The sequence below is a fragment of the Podarcis cretensis genome (assembly GCF_951804945.1).
Source record: "Podarcis cretensis genome assembly, chromosome: 16".
In the NCBI taxonomy this organism is placed as follows: Eukaryota; Metazoa; Chordata; class Lepidosauria; order Squamata; family Lacertidae; genus Podarcis; species Podarcis cretensis.
This window is the reverse complement of record NC_137186.1, coordinates 11,626,200-11,650,132: the sequence shown is the minus strand read 5'-3', so window position 1 is coordinate 11,650,132 and position 23,933 is coordinate 11,626,200. Positions and strand designations below refer to the sequence as shown.

Here is a 23,933-nt window from a genome sequence, read left to right as displayed (position 1 = left end):
TTTGCTTTGCAGGTGCCCTCCCTTGGGAGATCTGTGCTTTGAAACAGATTTAATTATTGAGGATGCAGCAGAAGCCTGCAAGTAACAAATCTCCAAAAGATTTATAACACCACAATTGCAAAAGCTGAGATAGAGTGCCTTGGCAAGAGAAATGGTTTCTTCCAAATAATTATTTGTGACCATCTACCCCCCAAAATCAAGAGCAATAAAAGAGTCAAGATAATCCTAGACCAGTGGTGATGTAGGTGAGGCAACAGTTTCCCCTCTAACCATTAAAATATAGTCAAGTACACCCCGCTTGGCCTTCCTCAGTCACTATCAAAAATCACAGACAGACAGTTGCTGCAAAAAGCCCCCACTTTATGCTTCATTAATTGTACAGGATGTATTTTCATGTAACATTTCAATTTAAAGAGCTGCCTTGTATACTGCAATTGTATATTGCAAGGGCACGAAGTGGCCTATGGAAACAAAAGGTGGGGCATTGATCTTAAATGTGCAAGCTTATTTATTTTATTTGAAATGTTTACATTCTGACTGACAGCAGGCACTTTATAATAAAAACAGAAATGCAAACACAGTAAATGTTAAGAGCTTTTTAAAAAAGGCAGTGGTGACAAAAATGCTACAAGCACTGCTCATCAAAGGTTGCACAGTGGCCACAAGGGAATAAAGCCATCTTTTCCCAACATGATTTCATCCTTGCTTGGGGCTAGAGCATCTCCTCATAGGCAGCTGCACAGTTTTTGACCTCTGGCATTTTCTTGGCAGCAGTAACCAGTGAAGTGTTGAAGGGATGGTGATGTTAACCAATATCTAGCAGATTGCAAGTGGATTGCAACAGTGCTGCTGTCATCATTTCCTTATTTTGCTTCTGACCGTCAGGGATGAAGTGAAGTCGGGTGTTTTTTTTAAAAAAGCTACATTCACTTTACAGCGATCTGCAAACTTAATGCTTTGCCCCCTGGTGCAAACATAGCTGTGGATAAGGATTACCCACAAACCAGGAGGTGAAACCATGGCCGGAATGTATGCAAATTAACTATGGCATTCATTAACCATGGTTAAGCATTAGGAAACCATGTTTCAGGTATGCAGCCTCTCTATTTGCAAGGTGACAAACTGGCCAACCACCCCCAACATTCTGCTAGCTGCCTGAATTTAGGGACAGTGAAACTGGTATTTAAAAACCAAACAAACAAGTCTAATTTTATGAGATCTTCAACATGGGAAGCCTGCTTTCACTTGTTTATGACTTCACCACTCATCAGATGGGATCCAGTCAGGCTTACTGCCAAGTCCTCAACTCAGAAAGATAAATTTAGCCCAAGCTAAATTACACAATGTCATTTGATTAAATACCACCACATCTGAATTTTAACCACAACTTCCGTTCAGCATCAGCAGGGTAAGGAACACAGTAGGTGAAAATGATAGTTCTGCAAGTGAGGTGGTTGCCAAAGTTAAACTACAGCTACAGAAATGCGCACACATTTGTTTCCAAAAAGTAGGCTTTATCTAAGTAACCAGAGCTATAAAACAGTTCAGGTAAACTGGCCCTGAATAAAATAAGTGCATATTCAGAGATGAAAAATCCAAGAAATGTAAAACTCTTACCCCAATGAAAGGGATGAACTTCTGGTAAGAATCTTCATCTTGGCTGTGGGTAAAGAAACAGCCATTAAAAATCCAAATGACAGGAAAAGAGAGAACAAGCAATGCTGAAAGGCAAGGGCTTTCTCCAAGTTCTTTTCTATTTTACGTATCTGACAAATGAAACGAACATAAACTTAGGGCTTCAAGACACAGCATTCTGCAGGCACACGGCCAGACAAAAAAGAACATGAAAACTGGAAGGTCAGTCCTATCGTATTTCAGCCTCAGTATGGAGGATGCTTCCATTTGGCAACAGGTTTCACATTGGGACTCTTGAAAAAAGGGTACGACATGGGTCCAATAATTCCATATGTAAGAGATTCCAAAAGAATGTATAGCTCTGATTGTTTTACAGCAGCTTCACATGGGGAGGGGCACACAGTTAACTTTCTCCCTAGCTAACCCCCCTCCTCAGCCACATACAATTAGGCTTGAAAGAAACCTTCTCCAATAGAAGTTCTTTTTTCAAGCTTAATTGCTGTGTGTAAGGAAGTGACCTTCCTGGAAACTGCAGCTGAGGAGGGAAGAGTGTCTTGTGCCTCCCTAGCAATACTCTCCAAGAAGATAATCTCTAGCTGCATTAGGCTTGGGGGTGGGGAGAGAAAGCCAACACACTTTTTTCAAACCTAGTTGCTGTCAGGGAGGAAGTGAGTACGCGTGTGTGTGATTGCAATGTGCCCACAACACTTTCACCAGTACATTGCAATGCAGAGACTAGCCTTCCTTGAGAACCACATGCAAGCCACCTTCCACTTTTTTACTGTGGTTTGTCTCAGTCTTGCTTTACATACAAACAAAATGAAGACTGAGAAAGGGCATGCTAAAGGGGATTCTGAACGAACTTTCAATAAATACAGACACAGCAAACATTATAGTTCACATTTAGGTTTCTTCTAGCTATGTGGGTGAGGCAATTTGAGCCCACTCACCCACCACGCTGAAATCCAAAGCCCATGGCAGAGGGGTGGATGGGGAAGGACTTACAATTTGTGTTTGCAGGTCAGCATGGCCTCGGCCACAGGCAGCTGGTGGGTCACGTTTGCTCCACTGACATACTGCATGATCCGGCCAACCACATCAAAAGGCTCTGAGAAAGAAGATAATCCAAAGAGAGTGTCAAGCAGGAAAGGCACACAGAGTATTCAGCAATACCCAAGCCAGCAAGTGGGAGAACTTTCAAGATACACATGAGTTGGTATCTGCACTGAGGCACAAAGAGTGACAAGCCAGAGAAGTGGCTGATAAGGAGAAGCAGGCAGGAGAACTTGGATTAACAAAAAGACGCGCAAGCGTTAAGTATGGACCCCATCCTGGTGTGGTAAACATCGGTGCTAAATGCCATTATCTCGCCCCACCAAACCCCAACCCTAGCTGCCCAAATTTGCCACCTAGTCCATAATCCTGCTGATCAATGTGTAGTTCACTGTTGTCCTCAAACTTGCAAGGGTCCTGGGAAAGGTGACTGTGCATCTTGGCTGGAATTGCTCGTTCTATCAAATGACATTATGGCCTACCTTTGACTGCCAATGACAACATTGTCTTATTAAACATTAGCTGGACACAGGGAGGGGTCCACATCTACCAAGCACTGGTTTGGTGTAATACCAAAAGGCCCATACTAATTCTTTGGCTTCTCACCTTAGTTTGATTCTAACTTACATAAAAGCAGCATATATACAGAAGAGTCTTCAGTCTGGCAAGACAGAATAAAGACCTTTCTGAAAGATGTTACTTCTATCACTCACTGTGAACTGAAAACCTGCTCTTACCTGTCATAGGTGGCTCAGATTTGCTGAAGAGTTCTCGCCAGGTGGCATCAAGAAACATACCACTGTATCTGCTATCCACAGAGCCCATGTACTTGGCTACCGGGTGAGAACCTGGTGGAGAAATGAGAGGAAGGCCTATTTATTATTATTATTTAAATCTGTATACTGCCCTACACCCGGAGGTCTTAGGGCAGTTCATAACATAAAATCACAATATAAAAACACAAAATACCTAATAAAAACAAAAACAACCCAATAATCCCGCCTCTCCCTTTGTGTTGCTATGATTTTTCTTGGCAAGCTACGTCTAGCACCGACAGATGGGCTGCTGAGGCAACAGACCCTTTGGCATCAGAAAGCCATTGACTCTCCAAAAAATAGAAACTGCAACTGTCTTTACCACAACACTCCTTTTGTAGAGTGATTCTTATTATTCAGAGACAAAAATGGGTAATCTCTCTTTCTAGCGAAAGAAAACTACCCCCAATGATTGGGAAACTCTGACTTTAGAAAATGACTATAAAACTGACTTTAGAAAATGCTTAGGTATGAGATAACAAAAGATGTCACGCATTATTAAAAGGAAACATCCTCCTCAACATTTTGCCTTTCATTCCCTACTTCAGTACCACATCATAATAAAAACACAGCCTCAAAAACTGAGCAAGCATGTTTTTAAAAGCTCAGACCCACCAATTAAATTTTGCCCTCAAAAACTGAAACTGAGTCCACTGGTTCTGAGGAAGGGTATCATGGGCTGTAAAAAAAACAGACAAAGAATGTTGCGTTGAGTGAGCTTTTGGCAAGTATTGGTGGCTTCGGTTCTTGGACTGAGTGGAGGAAGGTAGGTCAGTTCAGCTCATTCATTCTGTTTGTAAGAAGAGAGCTACTACACCTGGTGGCTTTTGGGTCATTGAAATGTAGAGCTATTGGGTTTCAGATGTGTAACTCAATAGCCACCTACCAAACGAGTGAGCCACAGGCACAGGTGGTATTACCTAGTGGGATGATGAGAAACTTCATATAGCTCAGCCAGTCTGATGTCTTGTTTGCCAATTGCTTCACAAAAAACCTTAAGATGGAGCTGAGATAACTCTGCCCCCCGATAGACACCACCTTCACAGGACGTGGCATGGAGGAATTACAGTTGCAGCTGATGGGTGGAAAGAAAGAAGAGGGCAGTTAAGATAGTTGTACGTCAGGCTCTGCATTAATAGTAGTATGTACTTGTAGAAGGCAAAAAACAGAAATGGTGGAACTGGGAATTCTATCCTAGTGTTGAAAAGAAAACCATGCATATGATCTACCCTACACCCCACCCAAGTAGGGAGTTGCAAGGAACTGTTTCCTTAAAATAGGAGGTGCCACAGCAATACAACTCTGGCTTCTTCAGACTAAGGACTATATAACCACAGACCTTAATACACACCAAGGCTTGATGAAAGCACAGTCAGATCTCTCAAAGGGACCTTTATTTCATTTATCTCCAACTTTTCCTTGTAGATAGCCCTAAAGGGCTTCCAAGGTTCTCTCATTCAGGCACTGATCAGGACCACAGTCACTTACTTCCCAACAATCCTATGGCTCCTAGGCCTTTAATTTAAATGCACTGTAATTTACTAGCTTGTCAACACTCACACTCAATTAGAAGGCTGCTTCATACTTTACGGGAAAAATATGAGCTCTCATTTAGCCACCACAGGCTCCCATGGTGTCCACTAATGTGCATAGGCCAGGTATGTGTGATATCGCATATGGTAAACATGCACTCAGAAGCTATGATCTGCACTGCCCAAGCACATGTTAGGAAATAAAAATATCTCCCTGTCACACATTACAAGCCACACAGTGGTGAAATGGAAGCTGCACCTTTTTTTTTACAATGTGCCGACAACCTTCTGCAGACCATATCCCAGCTCTTAGCAACCTTGCATGCTCCATACAGCTGAAGGAGGAATTTAAATGTATTTTATGAGGGTGGGATGGATTCACGTTTTGTGAACTCTAAGCTCCTTCACACTGAACAAGTGAGCACTTCTTCAAAGCTTCAAGCATCTGTCTTAACATGTAAATCAGCAGCATGGCCAAAGGCCACTAGAGGGCACTGAAGAGCTGGAGAAAAATGCATTTAAACCCCTCGATACCTACAGCTTTACTGCTTCTAGACACAACACTGAGAACACGTAACAGTATTTTTGTTTTCAGCAGGACCAGGGAAGCTTGCAAACTCTTTAAGAACCTGAACATTTACTTTTACCAGGGGTCAGCAAACTTTTCAGCAGGGGGCCGGTTCACTGTTCCTCAGACCTTGTGGGGGGCCGGACTATATTTTGAAAAAATAAATAAAATGAACGAATTCTTATGCCCCACAAATAACCCAGAGATGCATTTTAAATAAAAGGACACAATCTACTCATGTAAAAACATGCTGATTCCAGGACTTGTCCGTGGGCCAGATTTAGAATGCGATTGGGCCGGCTCCGGCTCCCGGGCCTTAGTTTGCCTACCCATGACTTTTACCCTCAGTGTGGAGTCTATGAGGAGCAGGAACTTCAGGGAGATATGAGGCAAGAGCCAAACCTAAACCTTGACCTCCAATCCCACAAGCACAGAGATCTCTTCTACCTTGAATTTCAATAAGGTGTAGTCTCAAGCAGAGGACAAATACATAGGCATCTTTACTTCATAATGCAGAATTTGAAATTAACAACAGCTTAATTTCTAAGAGGTGCTTGGGCTCAATCCTGCATGGCATCTGCTTTTAAAGATCCGTTTCATGTTTGGTGGCTGACGGTGGGTACTCAAGCACATGCTCAGAAGGCACTCAATACCATTCGGTACATATTGAGGCCTGTGCCCTGGCATTAGACAGCCTCCAGAGCTAAGCGATGACTCCACTTAACCTGACAAAACAGTATAGTGTGAATCATGTCCTAGGAGACTTGCACTTTGCCCTCTCCAACCACTGTCATGTTGCAGTGACAAAGAATACAGTGAAGAAACGTCCTTCTAATTATATGGACATTGACTTCCCATCATGGCTGTGAGAGAGGAAGATGCTGGAATTTGAGTGCAGAGCCTCTTTTGTAGGCAGCGAATCATGCTGGTAAAGCAGACCTGCATTTCAGCAGCTTCCAGGATGACTCTGGCATGAAAATAACAAAGAAGCCCAGGGGAGCCAGGAGCACACAACTAAATCTTATTTCTTGGATTATGTTGCTGGATGGAAAGAAAAATTGAGAGCTTGTCCTTATGTTACTGAAACAACGTAGTTGCTGTTCCTCTGGTGACTCAAGCCCATGTAACAATAGAATGTGCATTTAAGCTTAAGAACTCCAAGGCCCTTTCCTGAGCACTCTCATTTTCTGAAGTCAGGCAGATGGTAACTGTGAAGCAGTGGTGTAGGAAGGGGGTGGGGGGGGGCCGCCCAGGTTCCATCCCTGACGGGGGTGACATCACCATCGGGACGCTTGTGCGTGGGTGGGCATGCCGCCCCCACCCCCCGCTCCGGGTGGCAAGGCCCCTAGCTCCGCCACTGCTGTGAAGGGTGTATTTTTGGATGTAGAACCCACCCTGGAGGCTGACCTGATTCTCATCCTCACTGTCATGCTGGGTTAAAGCCTTTTGTTTTCCCAAGCCTTTCAAAAGCAACTTTCAAAAGCAACTGTGTATCTGAAGAAGTGTGTGTGCACACAAAAGCTTATACCCAGAACAAACTTAGTTGGTCTCTAAGGTGCTGCTGGACAATTATTATTTTTTTCAAAAGCAATTTAATTATTCTAGTTAGCCCCACCAATGATGCTGTGTTTGCTTCTGTGGTTTTTAATAGATGGTTGCTTTTTGTTAAAATATTTTCCAATAAGTTCCACAGTGGCTGTCCTGGAAGCTGCTTTTATTGAAGGTGCAAGTACTAATGATTAAACAAATAAAATATTTTTAGGAATGAGGGAGAACACTAGGGGGAGGCTGATGTATGTGTTTACTCCAGCTGCAGCAATGCCCTCAAGCTGCTTTGCTTTTCATGATATTAGAGCAATGTGCAGTGGAGCCACCAGAGATCTGTGACGATGCCAATCCTGTATGGTAGGAACTGGGTTGTCATCAATGAACTGTTGTTTGGCAAGGTGTCTTCTTTGATTGACCTGCAATGTGTCCTCTTTGAGTTGTGGTCATAAGAACCGTAACTTCAGAACACATATTCCCAATACTGAGTGTCCTGCAAGAGGCACTGGGAAGAATTTGAGACTTTTAAAATGTGGAGAAGGGGCACAGATGCTCCTCATCTGCAGCTCATCTATGTATAGGTTATTGACTACAAGGCATCAAACCCAGATGGGAGATTTGCGCGCTTACACTGAATTCTTCCTCCCTCCCCCTTTCTTACTCTGCATACAGGCAGCTTTCACTATAGGAATATGCTCCCTTCCTATGGCTGAAGTCAAAGCATGCCTTGTACACAACCGTTATCTTCTTTCTGTGTGCCTGCCTTAGGAAGGAAGCAGGCACCTTTGTAAACACATTTGAGTACTGAAACCTTGCAGATATAAAGACCATCCTTCCCCAACCTTCCTGCCAGAGAATAGTCTTTAGTTCTAAGGATTAAGTGATGTTTCAGTTATTCAAGTGCAGACGAGGATGGACAGCCCTCATCAAAGTGGATTGAGGCATCCTTTTCAAGCAATTTGGAATCTGGTTTTCTTTCCCATTTTCTCAGGGCAAATTACATAGTATAAAAATGGGGACACCACAGATATAGCTTTGTGCACTCACTATCGCTGGATCCTCGTGAGGATTGCAGAGAGGACAGCTTGCACTTCAATTGTGGAGCATGTGCAAACAACTGGCTTCTTCTGGTCCTGAAGGAGATCAGCTACATACTGGAAGTAAAACAAGTATTAAGCAAGCAAGCAAGCAGTGGAGGGATTTGGTGCTCTGTTTACACAACTGCCACACAACACCCCTTCTTCCCTGATTAGCAATCACTGGCCACATGACCTCAGACAAAAGGTTTGGTAACAGAGCACCATTCAGCACCCTGGATACAAGCTTAACATGACACAGTTACGACTCAGGTGATGGAAATCTGAAACCCATCTTATTGCTGCCCTAGTAGGTAAGAGATGGGGAAAGCAATCAAGGTGCAATGGGACAACAATGGGTATGAAATATTGTGTGACAGACCATCTGTTTTAAGATGATTCCCTCCTTTTCAAGGATCTTGTTCCAGTCACTTAAGGTCCTGGCTTATACGAAGGAGGGTTCAACAGGACAAAGCAGAATCCCAAGATAATCAACCCAGACATGGCCTCTCACTAGCACCAATGTACCCTTCCCCTTTTCCCATTGACAGAAACATTCAGTTACTGCATGGCATTCAGTGAAGAATCTGGGTTAGCTGTCAAATACTGAATATGCTAACTTTCATTTTATATAAGACACTTGGCTTCTAACCAAACGGCCTCAATGATATAGTTAAGATAAATAGATTTTCTCTACATATTGACATGAGAAGGGCTTGGGATGAATTTTAATGGCCAGCTGAAGGGGCAAAATTTCTTCATGGCTCTTCATTCCTACTGCTTATCCTCTTGCCAATATTGCACAGTCCCCTTGGTGCTTAATTTTCCATGTAGCTTAGCTTCAGTGACACAGATTACACACTTCTGATTGCCAATAATGCTAAATTGAGTTTACCTAATAAATCATACAACAATGAAAAAATGTGCTTAAAGTGAATAATTTATTCTGCTGGGACTGAATTGCAGGATCTGGTTCTGATGGTTGGGGAAATTACCTTTATTAACTAGTAATAATAGGACATCTCCACCCATTATCTTAGTACTGTTAAACATTTGTACTGGAAGCTTCATGGGGTAGGGACCTACCTATTTTTTATGTTATTATGTAAATTGTTACATTTACCAATGGTGCATAAGAGTATTACTATTGTTTTATTATTATTAAATAATAATAATGACAATACTTTTCATTCCTTAATATTTGGGGAGCAAGTCTAGGTTTCTACAGGCAAAGCTACATTCTGCACTCAGAAAATGGAACAGTTAGGGACAACAGCGCACATTCTTTTTTCCAATTTACTTAATTCTGTTGACCAGAGATTGGGATGGTGCAAAGAACAGGACAGACACACAGACAGACACACGGACAGCAACAACCTCCTTACCTGGCCTTGCCAGTCAATAGTATTCACTAGGATGATGTTTTCTGGCAGGGCTGAGTCTGACACTAAGATTTGATTCAGCTGATCATAAACAATCTTGCGAGGAATCTGCTGGGGAAAGTTGCATGGTTTTTTAAGCATGGTTCATTGACATAACTCCTAACTCAAATATAAAGCAAAATAATCTTATCTCCAACATGGAGCAGGAAGGCATATGTCATGAGAGGGAATGGGGAGAGAAAGAGAAGCATTCCTCTTATTCTTGCTGTATGACAATACTTCTAAGATCACCTTTTAATACTATGGGATATTACATTCTCCCCCACAACTTATTTACTCCTCAGCAGGTCACTATAATTTGAGAAATGCACATTCCTCTTGCCTATATTTATTGGGCAGGTGAAGGGGGAAATACTTGTAGCCCTTGTGGCTGTAAAAAAAAAAGTTCAACATAAGTGGTTGGTATCTGGAGAAAACTCAGAAAATAAAAAGAGGAGGAGGAGGAGGAGTTTGGATTTGATATCCCGCCTTTCACTCCCTTTAAGGAGTCTCAAAGCAGCTAACATTCTCCTTTCCCTTCCTCCCCCACAACAAACACTCTGTGAGGTGAGTGGGGCTGAGAGACTTCAAAGAAGTGTGACTGGCACAAGGTCACCCAGCAGCTGCTTGTGGAGGAGCGGAGACGCGAACCCAGTTCCCCAGATTACGAGACTACTGCTCTTAACCACTACACCACACTGGCTCTTTGGACAAGCTTCCAAGTCTGAGGGATAGTGGGGGGAAAGGTTTTGTGTCTCTCATAACAAATGCTCTTAACCCTTTACTAACCATATAGCTCCAATCTCCTTCTCTTCTTTAAGTTTAGAAGCAAAAATTCCAGTGTGGTGATTAGAATGCTAGACTAGGAGATAGGAGACCAGGGTTCAAATCATAAATCAGTCAAGAAGCACCCTAACATGACCTAGGACTAGCCACTGTCTCTCAACTTAACCTACTTCATAGGGTTTTTGTGAGGATCGCATACATGGCTGAGAACCATGTATGCCACCTTGGAGCTCCTTGGAGGAAAAATGGGATGTAAATGCAACAAACAACTTTGCCTACTTGATTCAGGATCTCTTTAGAGCTGAATACAACTGGAAAGATACTGCAGTACTTCAAATAAGCTTACAGCAACTAGCTACCCCAACAACAGTTGGCTTTTATCAAGTCTGTATTTAAGGAACGCCACCTCCACTCCTCCTCCAAAATTAGGGAAAGAGTGTTTAAGCCCCAGAGCTGCAATCTCTGAATGCTGGTTACCTGTGTACTATGACCCAGATCTGGTGACCTTTCACTGTCCGAACTGTTGGTTCTTTCACTGAGGGGTTTTGACAGCTGACGCTCTTTGAGTGGGGTGCTGCGTTTCTGCCGGGGCGTGTGTGCAGCACTGTCCATTTTGCTGTGAGCGGTAGAGAAACAATGATATTAATGCCTCATCTTCTCCAAACTTACTGAACATGGAAAGAAGAATGCAAACCATGTTATACCTGCAGGGGAACACAGAAACTTTGATCCAAGGTCATTGCAAAGAAACTAGCAGAGTCTCAGAACTAACTGATCCCATCTTACATTTAATACTTGTGAGGAAGCAAGCCAGTCAGCCAACAGAGCCTTGGATTTTTTTTCTAGCTCCACTAAGTTGAGACAATAAATTATTTGCAAGGTTGTGTTTGTGCCTGCAGGCTTACTACCATAGTGTGACATCTAATATCTAACATCTTACAACCCCCAAAAGTAACACACACTGCCAAGTTTCTAGCCCTCATTACTGCAGAGAAAAATGAACACCCTTAAGGCTATATCAGCTACGTAAAGTGAATGTTAAGAAACATAAGGAACCTGGTGGCAATGGGGGAGAAAGAAAAATGCACACAACCTTGGGTTATCAATTACTGCAAGTTCATGATATGGAGAAAGAGAGCAACTCTCAGAGGAATCACAATGCAAGCAGGTAGAAAAACAGCTGTAGATTCAGTCTTGAATTGGATGCTACAAGGAAACCCCCCTCTATCCAGTGACATTTCCCAGAATAGTAATGAGCCTGAGGGAGCCTGAAGGCACATCCAACCTTCTGCTGCCATCTGAGGCATTCAGCAAAAGGTGCAAACTGAAGGACAAAACCATGTGCCTCATTCTGAGAATTTGCTGCCCTCTGGAAATAAGTGGATCATAGAGCTGCCACCACCGCTGAACAAGGAAAAAAGGAAGCAAAGAGAGGAGGAGCTGAGCAAACAAACATATAGTGCTGCCAAGCATGTCTGCTACTAAGCGTCTGCTTTGCAGAGGGAGAAACAGGAGGGGCTCTGGGAATGTATCACTTTTGCATTTAAGCAGTAGTCATCTGCTGCCTCCCCAAGTACCACAGACAAAGGCAAATGTGGCACATTTCAGGTAACAACCAAACAGCAAAGACTTCTAACAGAGCAGAGCACTTTGGGGTCAAATTCTTACCCAGGTGCCTGAGTCACAGGAATTTAGCTGAAGATGCAGCGTTTGCTATCAGAAGCTGAGTGCTGAACTCTTGTGATTGAAGAGTCACTACTAGCCACAAGAAAACTGAACAATTCAACTGAGAAAGACATGAGGAGCAACGGGTGGTGAAGGCCCAGTTCTATTGCATCTAGCCCATGGTTTCCATTCCTTGGCCGCACTCCCACAGTGCAACATTTAGGCTTAGCACAAGTGAGGCCTTCCTTCTAAAGCATAACTGCCATTCTGGGAGGAAGGAGGAAGGAGGTGGGAGAAGAGGAATGGAATAGGGACAGTGTGAAATGAATGGAAGGCTGATGAATGGGGTGCATGGAGGGATGGGTTTAAGTGTGTGGACAGCTGCATGGGTTTGCCTTACCCACTAAGGGAACACAGCTCTTGGGAGAGGGAAAAGATTCTCCATGCATGACATATGGGCAGCTAGAGTCACCCTCCTCACCCCCACCCCAAAAATATATACATTTCCATGAACATTCAGAATGCACAAAAGGGGGCACATTATTGAGCAGCCACCATCCCAGTGAATCTTTCCATGCTCACCCACTACCATTGTTCGGTAGCGAGCATTCACTGGAAAACACAGAATGAATCAATCTTGGGAGAAGCAGGTATGGTTACTCAGTGTTGATGGAAAGCATTCTGAAAATAAACTCTGCCCTTATGCCTTGTTATACCTCCCCTCACCTGTGACCTGCCCTGGGCTGAGAGTTTCCTCTTCATTTATACAACTCACCCCTTTCTTCCTTTTATGCCTTGACAAGGCTACGTATGCCATGCCACTTTCCAACTCCTCCTCGAAACCCTCCTTTTCTGCGCAGCCTTTGGTTTACACCCCACCCCCCCAAGTCCTCAGCTCCTATTGAAATGAAGCCTAAATATGTGTGTCTGCAGTTTGCTCATATTTCATTCAGTGCATCTTCCATTGTCCCTCGCTGTTGTGACTTAAAAGTTCATTGAAGTAAGGACACACACACACACACCCTTTGTGTTTCTCAAACCAATGTGGGGTAGTGTATGTATGCAATCTAGGTAAATTACTCAGGAACAATTTAGTAAAATCTCCTCTTTTCAAGATAAAGAATTTGATGCTAACCTCCCAAGAAAAGATGGCAGATGCTCTTCAATTGCAGGGAGGAGGAAATGGCCTTTTTTATCCTCATCTTTATCCCTTTGGCAAAAATACAAGCTACTAGCTTCCCTGCCACAGGAATTTCAGCTATACTGTTGCTAAAGGAAGGAAGGAATCTGTGGCCCTACAGATGTTGTTGGACTACAAACTCCCACAAATTCCCCAACCTCGCTGTAGCTGACAGAGTGCTCTGACCAATTTTCAGAATAGCAATATGTAAGCAAGCAAAACCTGATGCATACTACCTAGGTGATGCCATGCTCTGAAGATCTCCCTTGCTGGTCTTCATAGGTGTCTTGACTTTTTCTGGGATGACCAAGGTGGTGGTTGAGTCTCCAAATGTATCCTGACCGTTTCCTTCCTAGAGAAGGGAAGAGGAAGAGCATTCAGAATAAATATTAGTCATAAAAGTAGGTGGTTACTGCTGTTAGCAAATGTCCTCACCAGTAGTATAAAGGACAAATGTACCTACCAGTGTGTCTCCTTCGTTGATACTGTCATCTGCATTTTTATTCCGGGTAGGTTTCAGTTTGTCCCCCATGGATGCTTCCATCTGGATAAAGAACAGTATTGGAGAGAAATAGGGGGGAAATGAAAAAAAAGCAAGCTGTGATTCAGAAGGATCATGTTTACAATCACTAGGTGATTTGTTGTTTATGCAGATTATAAAACTAGGACCTTTTTACTTCCTAGCATTGGAAATGACAACAATTGATCCTTAGCATCAAAGGTAAATCACCCTTCAAATCCCTGAGAAACCCAGTTTCCAAACACAAGTTTCTAGTTCTTCAGGAAGGGAACTTGTGTTGGAGTCAGAAGGAGAGGAAAGGCAAAGAGTTTTGAGATGTCATGTGGTTCTGCAGTAGTTGTTGAACTACAACATCCATCACCACTGATCACAAGCCATGCTCTAGAGGGGAGTTTTCTATGAGAAGAGCCTTCAGTGCTGGGGCAAGTTTTCCCATTTTCTTTATTAAAGGTAAAGGTACCCCTGCCCGTACGGGCCAGTCTTGACAGACTCTGGGGTTGTGCGCCCATCTCACTTAAGAGGCCAGGGGCCAGCGCTGTCCGGAGACACTTCCGGGTCACGTGGCCAGCGTGACATCGCTGCTCTGGCCAGAGCCAGAGCCGCACACGGAAACACCGTTTACCTTCCCGCTGGTAAGCGGTCCCTATTTATCTACTTGCACCCGGAGGTGCTTTCAAACTGCTAGGTTGGCAGGCGCTGGGACCGAGCAGCGGGAGCGCACCCCACCGCAGGGATTCGAACCGCCAACCTTTCGATCGGCAAGCCCTAGGCGCTGAGGCTTTAACCCACAGCGTCACCTGCGTCCCATTTTCTTTATTACTAAGCTTTAATTGCAGGATTAACAGCACCTAAAGGAAGGGGAGAAGAGTTTCAAAGAACTGCTTCCAAATTGCCCTGCTGTCCCATCCCCTTTTAAATATTAAAAATATAAATCACAGGAACTGTTACACCTGGCCAATTTGATCCCTTCTACACACTCCACCCTTCATTGGAATACAGGTGTGTGCATGCACAGCTAGAGGCAGATTGGGGTTCATCTTAACTTTGCAAGCAGCATGTAGACAGAAGACAGACCAATCTCATTCATTTGAGACAGGACACAGCAATCAGTTCACAACAGTGGTTCTGAAAAACATTGTTTCCACATGGACACAACCAGTAGAATATGGTAATACTTCTTGTAAAAGGCTGAGATTGGTTTCCTTCTAAATTAATTACAATTCACCATAATCATAAGGTTGGTAGAGTGAACAAGAACTATCTATGGCTCCCCCATCCTTGTGACTTACTGGGCTGGTGGCATCCTTGCCGAGACTCCCTTTGCTGTTAAGGCTTCCGATTTCAGTCTGGGAGCTTGACTGTGACATTCCCTCAAAGAAAGGCCTAGTATAGAACAAAGCAGAGAAATCAAGAGGGGAGTAGGGAGAGACATTCTTACAGGGGGCAGGGTAAAAAGGCTGACTGACATTCTTAAAAAAACAATGTAGTTAGATCACAGCAGCTATTCCCTGTTGAATGGTTTCTTTAAATGTAAAGGTTCATCATTGTTCCCCCCAATGTGTATGTCTTTAAGGGGCCAGAGCAAGGGCCAGAGCAAAATAACGAGACCCAGCTTTACAGCTGTGAAACATAGCAGGTGCTGCTGAGTTGTACTGATTAAGGTGTGTCAGCATTTGGTTGTAGTATATAAGGAGCAGCACCTAGCTCTCCCATTACCCTGGGGGTTGGGTCTGGTTTGTTGTTAATGTATTTAGTGTATAAGGAGTTTTTTGTAATTAAAACCTTGCTTAAGTTATTTTTGAGTCCCTTTCTTTTTAAATGCATGGTCTCCCCAGCAAGCTCTCTGCAGCGCTACCATACTGCAAATAGCCAACATTCCCCGTTTAGAACTTCCACCTGCATTAATGGCGGAACAAACCATGACTTTCTTTTATAGATGATCTACAACAGGGATGGGAAACTATTTTTATACACACCTCTCTCTGGTCTCCATTCATGAAAGGAAGAAGCATTATCACAGTTCAAGAGCAAATTCCAGCCAGGCAAACATGTTTGAAGAGGCTGTGGAGCAGGGACAGTAAGAGATGTGGCACAGACAGAGCCCCAAGTGACAGAGAGGCCTGGAGGGTTGCATTCAACCCTTGGGCTTGAGGTTCCTCACTCCTGTTCTACAATATTGTTTACTCCCTCCGAAGGGCTGAAACTTGACTTCTCAAGTAGTACAGTGGGGAAAATACTACTGCAGGAAGCCTCTGCCAAATTTTAACTCCTCACCCCATTGTTTCATTTCTTTATAGCTGATGACAACTCCAAACTCTTGGTTCAGAGTTCTGATTCTGATAAACATAAAACGGGGAGCCGAGGCAGAGAAAATAAGCTATTTGGGACAAACTACAGCTCTGATACCTTAATACAGGCATTGGAACCTTTCGGTAAATCAGGTCCACATTGTGCATGACAACTTTCACCTTGATCCTTCCCTGTTGGGTTGTTTGCTTGTTATAATCTAACCCAGGAAGACTCATCTATCAGGAACTAAGATTTCTAAAGAACAGGAGGGGGTTTCCTAAGGAAGAAACCTGGCTTCAGGAAAAGGACAGAAGCTGTCTTGTTACTAGGGAGAAACTGGATCCTTTTCAGCTGTGAGATCATTTTCACCAGACAACCCATGAGAAAGTTGCTTCTGCTGGTGCAGACTTCCTTCATAGTAACTTGCATGCATTTTACTCTCCATTGGGAGCTCCTGTTCTGCTATATTGAAATTTGGTGGGGTGTTCATGGTAGGGGTTACCAAGGACCTTCTAAAGAGTGGCATGGGTGGTTTAGAAATGCCACTCCCTTTCAGATTCATTTTTCGCTATCCTATTCCACAAGACATTTGGGACTTTATTAGTTTGTAGGAATCAACTTTCCTGATCAAGTTTTATCTTTCTGCTAGGTGCTTGTTTGTTTTTTTAGTTTACTGTTGTTTAATTAAATAATAATAATCAACATATCTGTATTACATTTGTGTCACATCATTATGTATTTTGCTTTTATTGCGCTTGCTGCCTAGTAAACAAAAACTGCTTTCTAACGTAACAAACCATCCTTGGTTGAAAAGGGGCAAGATACAAATAGCTAATACAAGTGTGCAGTAGATATGGTTGTGTTTCTTTTCACTTTTTGTTTTCTGCCTGGTCCACTAGCTACAATTAAACAGTGGTAATGTGGCCTCTAGACCCAAATGGCATGCCTTCCCAACCTAGCAAAAAGCAGCTGTTCCTTCTCTTTCATCATCCACATCCCAAAGAAAAATGTTCTGTAAGCCTGACTAACATTTAGCTTACTTTATTATACACACACACGTGTGTATAATAACAAAAGGAAATTAAATATATTTTTAAAAATCAGCTAATTTTTTTATTTTATTTAGCTGACTTCTTAAGCATTCAGTTCAACTGGATAGGGGGTAGAGACATCGGGAGACTGGCTTCAATTATCTGGGTAGGAAAAACAGGAAATCAGAAAGGCTCACAGGCAAGCCACACATGCTGAAGTTGGGATCAATTGTTTTTTGACAGAACTGTAACATAATCCAACCACAAAGATTAAGCTTCAATTTAAAAGATAATCACTAATATGATTCTGTAAAAGGAAAGGAAACGGGAGAAATGCAAATCCCAAAATCAGGGAGGGGTGCAAAGTCCACTCTTCAACACACACACACACACACACACACACAGAGAGAGAGAGTGTGTGTTATGGAACAGAATGACTGCACAGGGAGCTGAGTGGGTTGGCAGCTGCAGTGGAAGAATCCTGTTGGAAGAGAATGTGTTTCCTTAGAATGGAGGCCAGAGGAAGAACTCTCCCCCTCCCTGCCTCAATTATGCACAAACTTCACTTTTCTTTTTCCTATTGCATGCTTAGAACTACAGAACAAGGTTCTGCACACTTCATGCAGCCATCCAAATACGACAGGGAATGGAATTTTAAAAAGACTCAGAGTGCTTGAAAATAATCCACCCCTAAAAGTGGACAAATCTGAATATATGTCATGCATGTCAACAAGCATATCACACAACATGCACATATATTTTCCACATAATTCAGCTTTATGAAAATCTTGGGGCTTTGTATTTTATAGTTGCTGGGTCTCAAGGTGGCAGAGGAAAGCTTTAACAACAGTGGGCATTATTGACAAAAGGTTCCAGAATCAAACCATAGAAGTCAGACAACACTTTCCCAAGGGCTGATATCTGGTTAAAGAGCCCTAAAATTTTAACAGCTGACAGCAACCCTGTATCATCTTTATGCATAGTGATGCATTCTGTCGCCTCATTCAGTCAAAAATAGAAATCTTTTTGATGTTGAAAGAAAACAAAACTTAAGCATAGTCACTCAGGCTTCAGAGTTTTGTGGAAGAACAACATATCAGCAATTTTATATCTCGCACAGGAATCTTGGTTCCCAACTCTGACACACACACACACACGTGTCCAACTTATCCAGTCACACTTACTTGAGTTTTGGCTTTGGTGTGCTGAGGATGCTCTCTGTATCTTCCATCTCAGGGCCACTGTCACTTGGGTTGTACATCTCCAAGCTATCATAGAGCTCATCCAGATCCTCTTCTACCTCCCGAATCTGCTCCCTGGAGACATGTTCCAGTCCAAAGCCGACCTGTTAAAAAAGACAGTGTTACCAGGGTGCTCAAAGCTCCTATGTTCCAAATACACTGCTTCCTATTCTTTAAGACAGGCCCAGAATTATTTGCTTCTCAGAGGGGCAACTTTCTGTTAAGTTCCATGCTGTATCTTCTTTCTGCATAGTGATGCAAATGTGTGGTATCTGAAACTGGGGCATTGCCAAGGAAGCATCAGTCAGCCAAACAGTTTCACCTGAAAACTATTAGCAAATCTTGTGTCTTCCTTTCAGATCACACAAAACTATATTGCTTTGTATTCTTAAATAGATAAGCAACAGACACATCTTATAATGAAAATACAAGACAAAAACAGCAAGGCAAATCATCTTCTGATTGTACCCACGCATGCAGACACCTGAACCATACTTTCCAGAGGTAAAAGGAGCTCCTGCTACTATGATGTAAGCAGGGTTCCTTCTGTTTTCTCCAGGCCATACCAATAACCCCAAAACTACCCTCATAAAACTGCTTAGGAACTTTGGAAGCTGCCTTCTACTTCCAAAGTAATCCATCTAGCCAGTATTGTCTACACTGACTAGCTTCAGGGGTCTTTTCTCAGCCCTACCAGATGCCAAGGATTGAAACTGGGATCATTTCCATGCAAAGCATGTGCTCTACCGTTGAACTTCAGCCCTTCTCTTTAGACCAAACATTGCCAGCTACATTTCATGTGGAAATTGTCATCATGGAATACACACTTATTACCACAGTTTTTTGTAAAATAACCAGGAACCACACTTACAGGAATCTAGACCATAAATGTTGTCATACCTACCTCATCTGATACCTTGAACCGCTTCAGTAAAGCCACAAACTTCTGCTTAATATTTGGCTGCTGTGAAAAAGAGGTACCATTTACTTATTAGAAAGGCCACCTATCAATTGACTAGGACAGGCACAAGCAGAGTTCTTGAGACACAGTGCATGATGAGTACTGAGGCTGGGAGAGTGAAACACACACTGAAAATCCTAAGGCAATTCTCCCCACAATTTAGCATCCCAACCACAGAACATGATGGTAGCAGATTTGTCAGAACACCACACCATATATAGCTGAACCCAAGTACCACAGTGTGTTTAACAAGTCCATAAACCTACACCAAATGGGAGGGGAAAATAGTAGCTCTGCAGCACAATGCCAGAAAAAAACACTTCTGCAGAACCTCTGCATTACTCAAACTCTTCTTCCAGTAACTGGTCCAGAGCAACACTGCTTAGCTTGCAAACCTGATAAGAATGCAGCTCTCAACAGTTCAGCTTTAAAGCGTACATATTTCATGAAGGTAGCTCAGAAAGTTAGTTCTCAAAGACTCATCTTCAAAGCTAAGCATTAAGGAGCAATGCATACAAAGGGGCAGGGGCAGGAAGATCTTATAAGTGCTTAATTTATTAAAAAGCAGGTCAAGACTGCCTGGAAACTCTGCTGCTACCCCCCGAGGTGTGGGAATGTGGTGGTCAGCTAATGGTTGTTCTCATTAAGCTCTGCTTGAAAAAAGCTCACAGATTCTTTTTGGTAGAGTATCGAAACTCAACATCAAAGGTCAGCTACTCATTCTGTATCTTGGTACTAAAACAAATCTGGTAACAGTCAATTAGGCAGGTATGGCTGAATACCAGCATGGGAGACTCCTTTTTAATACAGCTTCTAATCACACACAAACCAACAGAAGTTTAATATTTGGCACATTGTGGCCACACAATACAGGAGGTAAACATTTGCTCTTCTTGAGGCTATGAAGCATCTTCACCTCAGTGTGTTACAGCCACATAGTGGGTCTCACCTATGCCTGGTCTCTTGGGATTACCAAGCAGACAGATGCAGGATGGACTGGAAGATTGGGGGGGGGGGGAGAAGAGGCAGGCCCCAAACTCCTCACCTGACAAGTCCGCTTGCAGTGATACTCACCCGAGTAATTGCAGAAGCTGAGGTCAGTTTCCTCCTAGTCTTTTTCACCTTCCTAAGGTCCTCCTCTTCATAAAACAAATCCTAGGGGGTGCAGGGGAGAAACCACTTCAGAACACAAAGAACACCCAGCCACATAGTTATTAACAAGGTCCTCCAAAGCAGGACAAAATCTCATTCTTTGCCCATGAAATGTTAGGGATACCAGGCTTGGCATTTTGATCTGGCTTCGAATGACCTGGGTAGTTCTACCTCATGAACACAGCCAGACATGAAAATTCCAAGATGGCCAACACTGGCCAAAGCTACTTAGGAAGCCTACGTATCTTATTCTCAGCCATTCCTATTCTGGATATTAACTGGTAAGAGGTTTGCTTCTTTTGTCTTTTAGTTAACCTCCTCAGATCTATGACACTTTTGAGTCGGCCTTCAGAAATGCCATGGTCTTGTCCCACTTTTGGGTTGATGTAGTAACAGAAAAAGAAACTGTAACAAGCTGTTCTTTATCAGTGGATCCATTAATCCCTCCTGCTGGGTTATGTTAAAGATTCAACTTTAACAAACAACAAGAGATGGTTCTTCTTTTGCTGAATGCTGCATATATAACATTTGCTTATAATTTGAAGAATTCCTGGCCTCCAATATTGGTTGGTTGAATAAAGCATGGGGTATAGTTTTATGGTCAACCAAACCATCAAGAGAGAAGGCAGACAGCATTATGATAAATTGGCTGAAAAATTAATCACTTTTGTTATCTATTAAGTGAATAAGGTTCAGGAATATATAGTTTGATACTCATTGTTGGGAGTGCATTAAAGCCACATTGAATTTTTTTATACTGCAAACAAAGCAAAGGAATCAAAATAACATATAGTTTTGTATTCTTTGTATACTGCATAAGTGAAACTACTTTGTTAGAGATTTGTAGTGCATGATACAGCAGTGGTTAACTGCTTGTTGTTGCTGTTTTAATTATTTGTGTTATTATGATAATCTGGTTTTTGTGTTCATATGGTATTTGTATAATTTTGGTTGGAAGACTCACTTTCCTTTTTAAGTGCCATACAGCCAACTCCCATGAACTCTTTTCTGCTACACTTTGTTCTTTCTAATCAGCTTACATCAGGATTTGGTGAGCAACTATTTTTAGAGGGCTCACCTGGCTCCTCCTCGGGTTTCCAACTCAGCTTTAATAAACAACTAGAAAAGGTTAAAATGAATCTAATGCAATAAGGGATATTGGAGAGGGAAGTAGTACACAGGAACTGTGATGTAATCATGTGTGAACAGGTGTCAGAGTTCCCAAGTTCCTTTAGGAGTCTGCTGAGCAATCCATTCTCAACATGCCCTCACAGAAGGGACTGACTAGGTGAAAAGAGAAGCTTACCTGTCCATGTAGGGGGTCATCACTCCCCTCCTGTTCAGAAGAGAAGCTCTCCTCTTCCTCCTCTGAATAGTTGTCAATGTCAGGAGAGCGATCTGGAGGATAGTTTGAGAGTTAAGAAATGCCAACTTGCCAAACTTGCAAATAAACTGAATATATTTTCATACGCAAACTGGAGTTAAGGCTGCCCCAGTGTGAAGGTTCAAGGGACAAAGGTCATGCAAATTCAGCAGAATGTAAAGCAAGAAGGCAGCTGGTTGTTGAGTGGCCAGCATGTTGTGCGCCATCAGAATATGTAACTTCCCCCCACTTTTCGTTGGTCGTCTTGTCTTACTAATTATACATGTCATGAAAATCAGTTCTAGGAGTTTCATGGTAGATTAGTAAAGTGTTTCCTGCATATGGCACAATAAAGTGGTAGAGTCCCGAGGTGTACCACTTCAGGGTGCAGGTGAGATATATCCCTTTTTAAAAATTCTTCTCTTATATAAAAAAAATCCAAGTACTTAAAAAGTTTATTTCAATATGTGCATGCTGCCTTTCTGTGCAAAGTCCTCCCAAGGCAGAAAGCATAAAACAAATAGAAAACTAACTAAACAGGGAGTGAGCTGGATGAATCTCTCTCTGATACTAGTTTTGTTTTTCCACTTGCAGGGAGGAGGGCACTGTTTGTTATCAACTCAGACAGCAGGTGAGAGAACTCCCCCTTTATGCTCTCCAAATTAAGCAAACAATCTACCCTTGTTACTTCAGGATCCTATCACCTCACTTGATTGCTTGTGCAGACTAGATTAGATCTTAATTTTTGAACTGGCAGGAATGCTAACAATTTTAACATTCACAGAGTCCCAGAAATACAACGAACACATTAGGTGAGCCAGTAATAAATAAAATTGCCCCATTAGTACTTGACAGTAAGCCATAGTTAGGAACACCAAAAAAAGCAGCTTCAACTCATGGTTTGTTTAGCGAAAATATGAATGATGAGCACTGGGCCACATGTAACACTAAGCCAGTTGCTCTATCATTTCTTTTTCAGCTCCAGGCGGGGCAGAGCAAAATGGGGATAACGGAGGAGTTTGCACTAGCATGCTGCTTGTTGGCAGGAAGCCTTAGCTTGTTTCCTACTATGGCTTACTGTGTCCTTCAAATCAAGCCAATATGAGCCTTTTGAATCATAACTGAAGAACATGATATTTCTGTATCATATCAGGGAAATAAAGCAACCGGAGGGATCTGCATTTAAATATTCATCCAAAGGGGCAATTCAAGTCAGACCAGACAGCATAAGTAGCTATGAAAATCATTGCATCTGCATAGCCCCCATGGGTGACCTCAAACTTGATATTTCTCATTCACACTGACACCTCATTCATTCTTGAGGATGGGGCTTACCAGCAAAACAGCACAATTCAAGATTCACAACTGCCCTCTCCAATCAGCCAAATGCTCCATCAAGCCTAATACATAGTCACCAACAGCAAACATTTCCCAGATATTTAGGGGAAGTAATTAAAGAGACTATAAACGTAGGCTAGAGTCATTATTTAGGCAGACATTTCACAAATGAAATCTGCTTTTATGGTAAGCCTGACAAAAGCAGATCCCCCTCTCTTTTCAATGTGTCCATGTGCCATTCAAGTGTCTTCAGCTATATGAATGAGCTTTACAATTTGAAGTTGCTCGTCTGCTACATTCAGTAGGGATTAGGAGATGGAAGTATATTATGCTGGCCTTAGTGGGATACCATCTAACACATGGGCTTAAAGTAGGACTTTGAATCTGCTTGACTGCTGCCCCTTCAACTCAGACCTAAGTCACCAAAGTCTATCCCCAAGTCTGGCAGTAGGTGTTGCTTTTAACCAAGCTTGAATCCTTATTAGTGAACAGTATTTGAATGACGCGGGGGGACGCGGGTGGCGCTGTGGGTAAAAGCCTCAGCGCCTAGGGCTTGCCGATCGAAAGGTCGGCAGTTTGAATCCCCGCGGCGGGGTGCGCTCCCGCTGCTCGATCCCAGTGCCTGCCAACCTAGCAGTTCGAAAGCACCCCCGGGTGCAAGTAGATAAATAGGGACCGCTTACTAGCGGGAAGGTAAACGGCGTTTCCGTGTGCGGCTCTGGCTCGCCAGAGCAGCGATGTCACGCTGGCCACGTGGCCCGG

The 23,933-nt window shown here is 42.8% G+C and overlaps 1 protein-coding gene across 3 annotated transcripts in view; it reads right to left on the bottom strand.

The window, feature by feature from the left end:
* PACS1 (phosphofurin acidic cluster sorting protein 1) overlaps positions 1 to 23,933 on the bottom strand; it is a 74,394-nt gene that overhangs the window by 9,806 nt on the left and 40,655 nt on the right. Inside the window, exons 6-19 of one of the 3 annotated variants that reach the window (XM_079957966.1) lie at positions 21,777 to 21,868; positions 20,393 to 20,473; positions 19,262 to 19,318; positions 18,301 to 18,461; positions 15,086 to 15,179; positions 13,740 to 13,820; positions 13,513 to 13,628; positions 10,909 to 11,047; positions 9,610 to 9,717; positions 8,196 to 8,302; positions 4,424 to 4,578; positions 3,426 to 3,536; positions 2,641 to 2,743; positions 1,618 to 1,660 (exon numbers count right to left, since the gene is read on the bottom strand). In XM_079957966.1, coding sequence (XP_079814092.1) covers positions 1,618 to 1,660; positions 2,641 to 2,743; positions 3,426 to 3,536; positions 4,424 to 4,578; positions 8,196 to 8,302; positions 9,610 to 9,717; positions 10,909 to 11,047; positions 13,513 to 13,628; positions 13,740 to 13,820; positions 15,086 to 15,179; positions 18,301 to 18,461; positions 19,262 to 19,318; positions 20,393 to 20,473; positions 21,777 to 21,868 — 1,448 coding nt within the window. Of the gene's footprint in view, positions 1 to 1,617; positions 1,661 to 2,640; positions 2,744 to 3,425; positions 3,537 to 4,423; positions 4,579 to 8,195; positions 8,303 to 9,609; positions 9,718 to 10,908; positions 11,048 to 13,512; positions 13,629 to 13,739; positions 13,821 to 15,085; positions 15,180 to 18,300; positions 18,462 to 19,261; positions 19,322 to 20,392; positions 20,474 to 21,776; positions 21,869 to 23,933 lie in introns of all 3 variants that reach the window. The other 2 variants (XM_079957964.1, XM_079957965.1) reach the window with 2 other exon arrangements.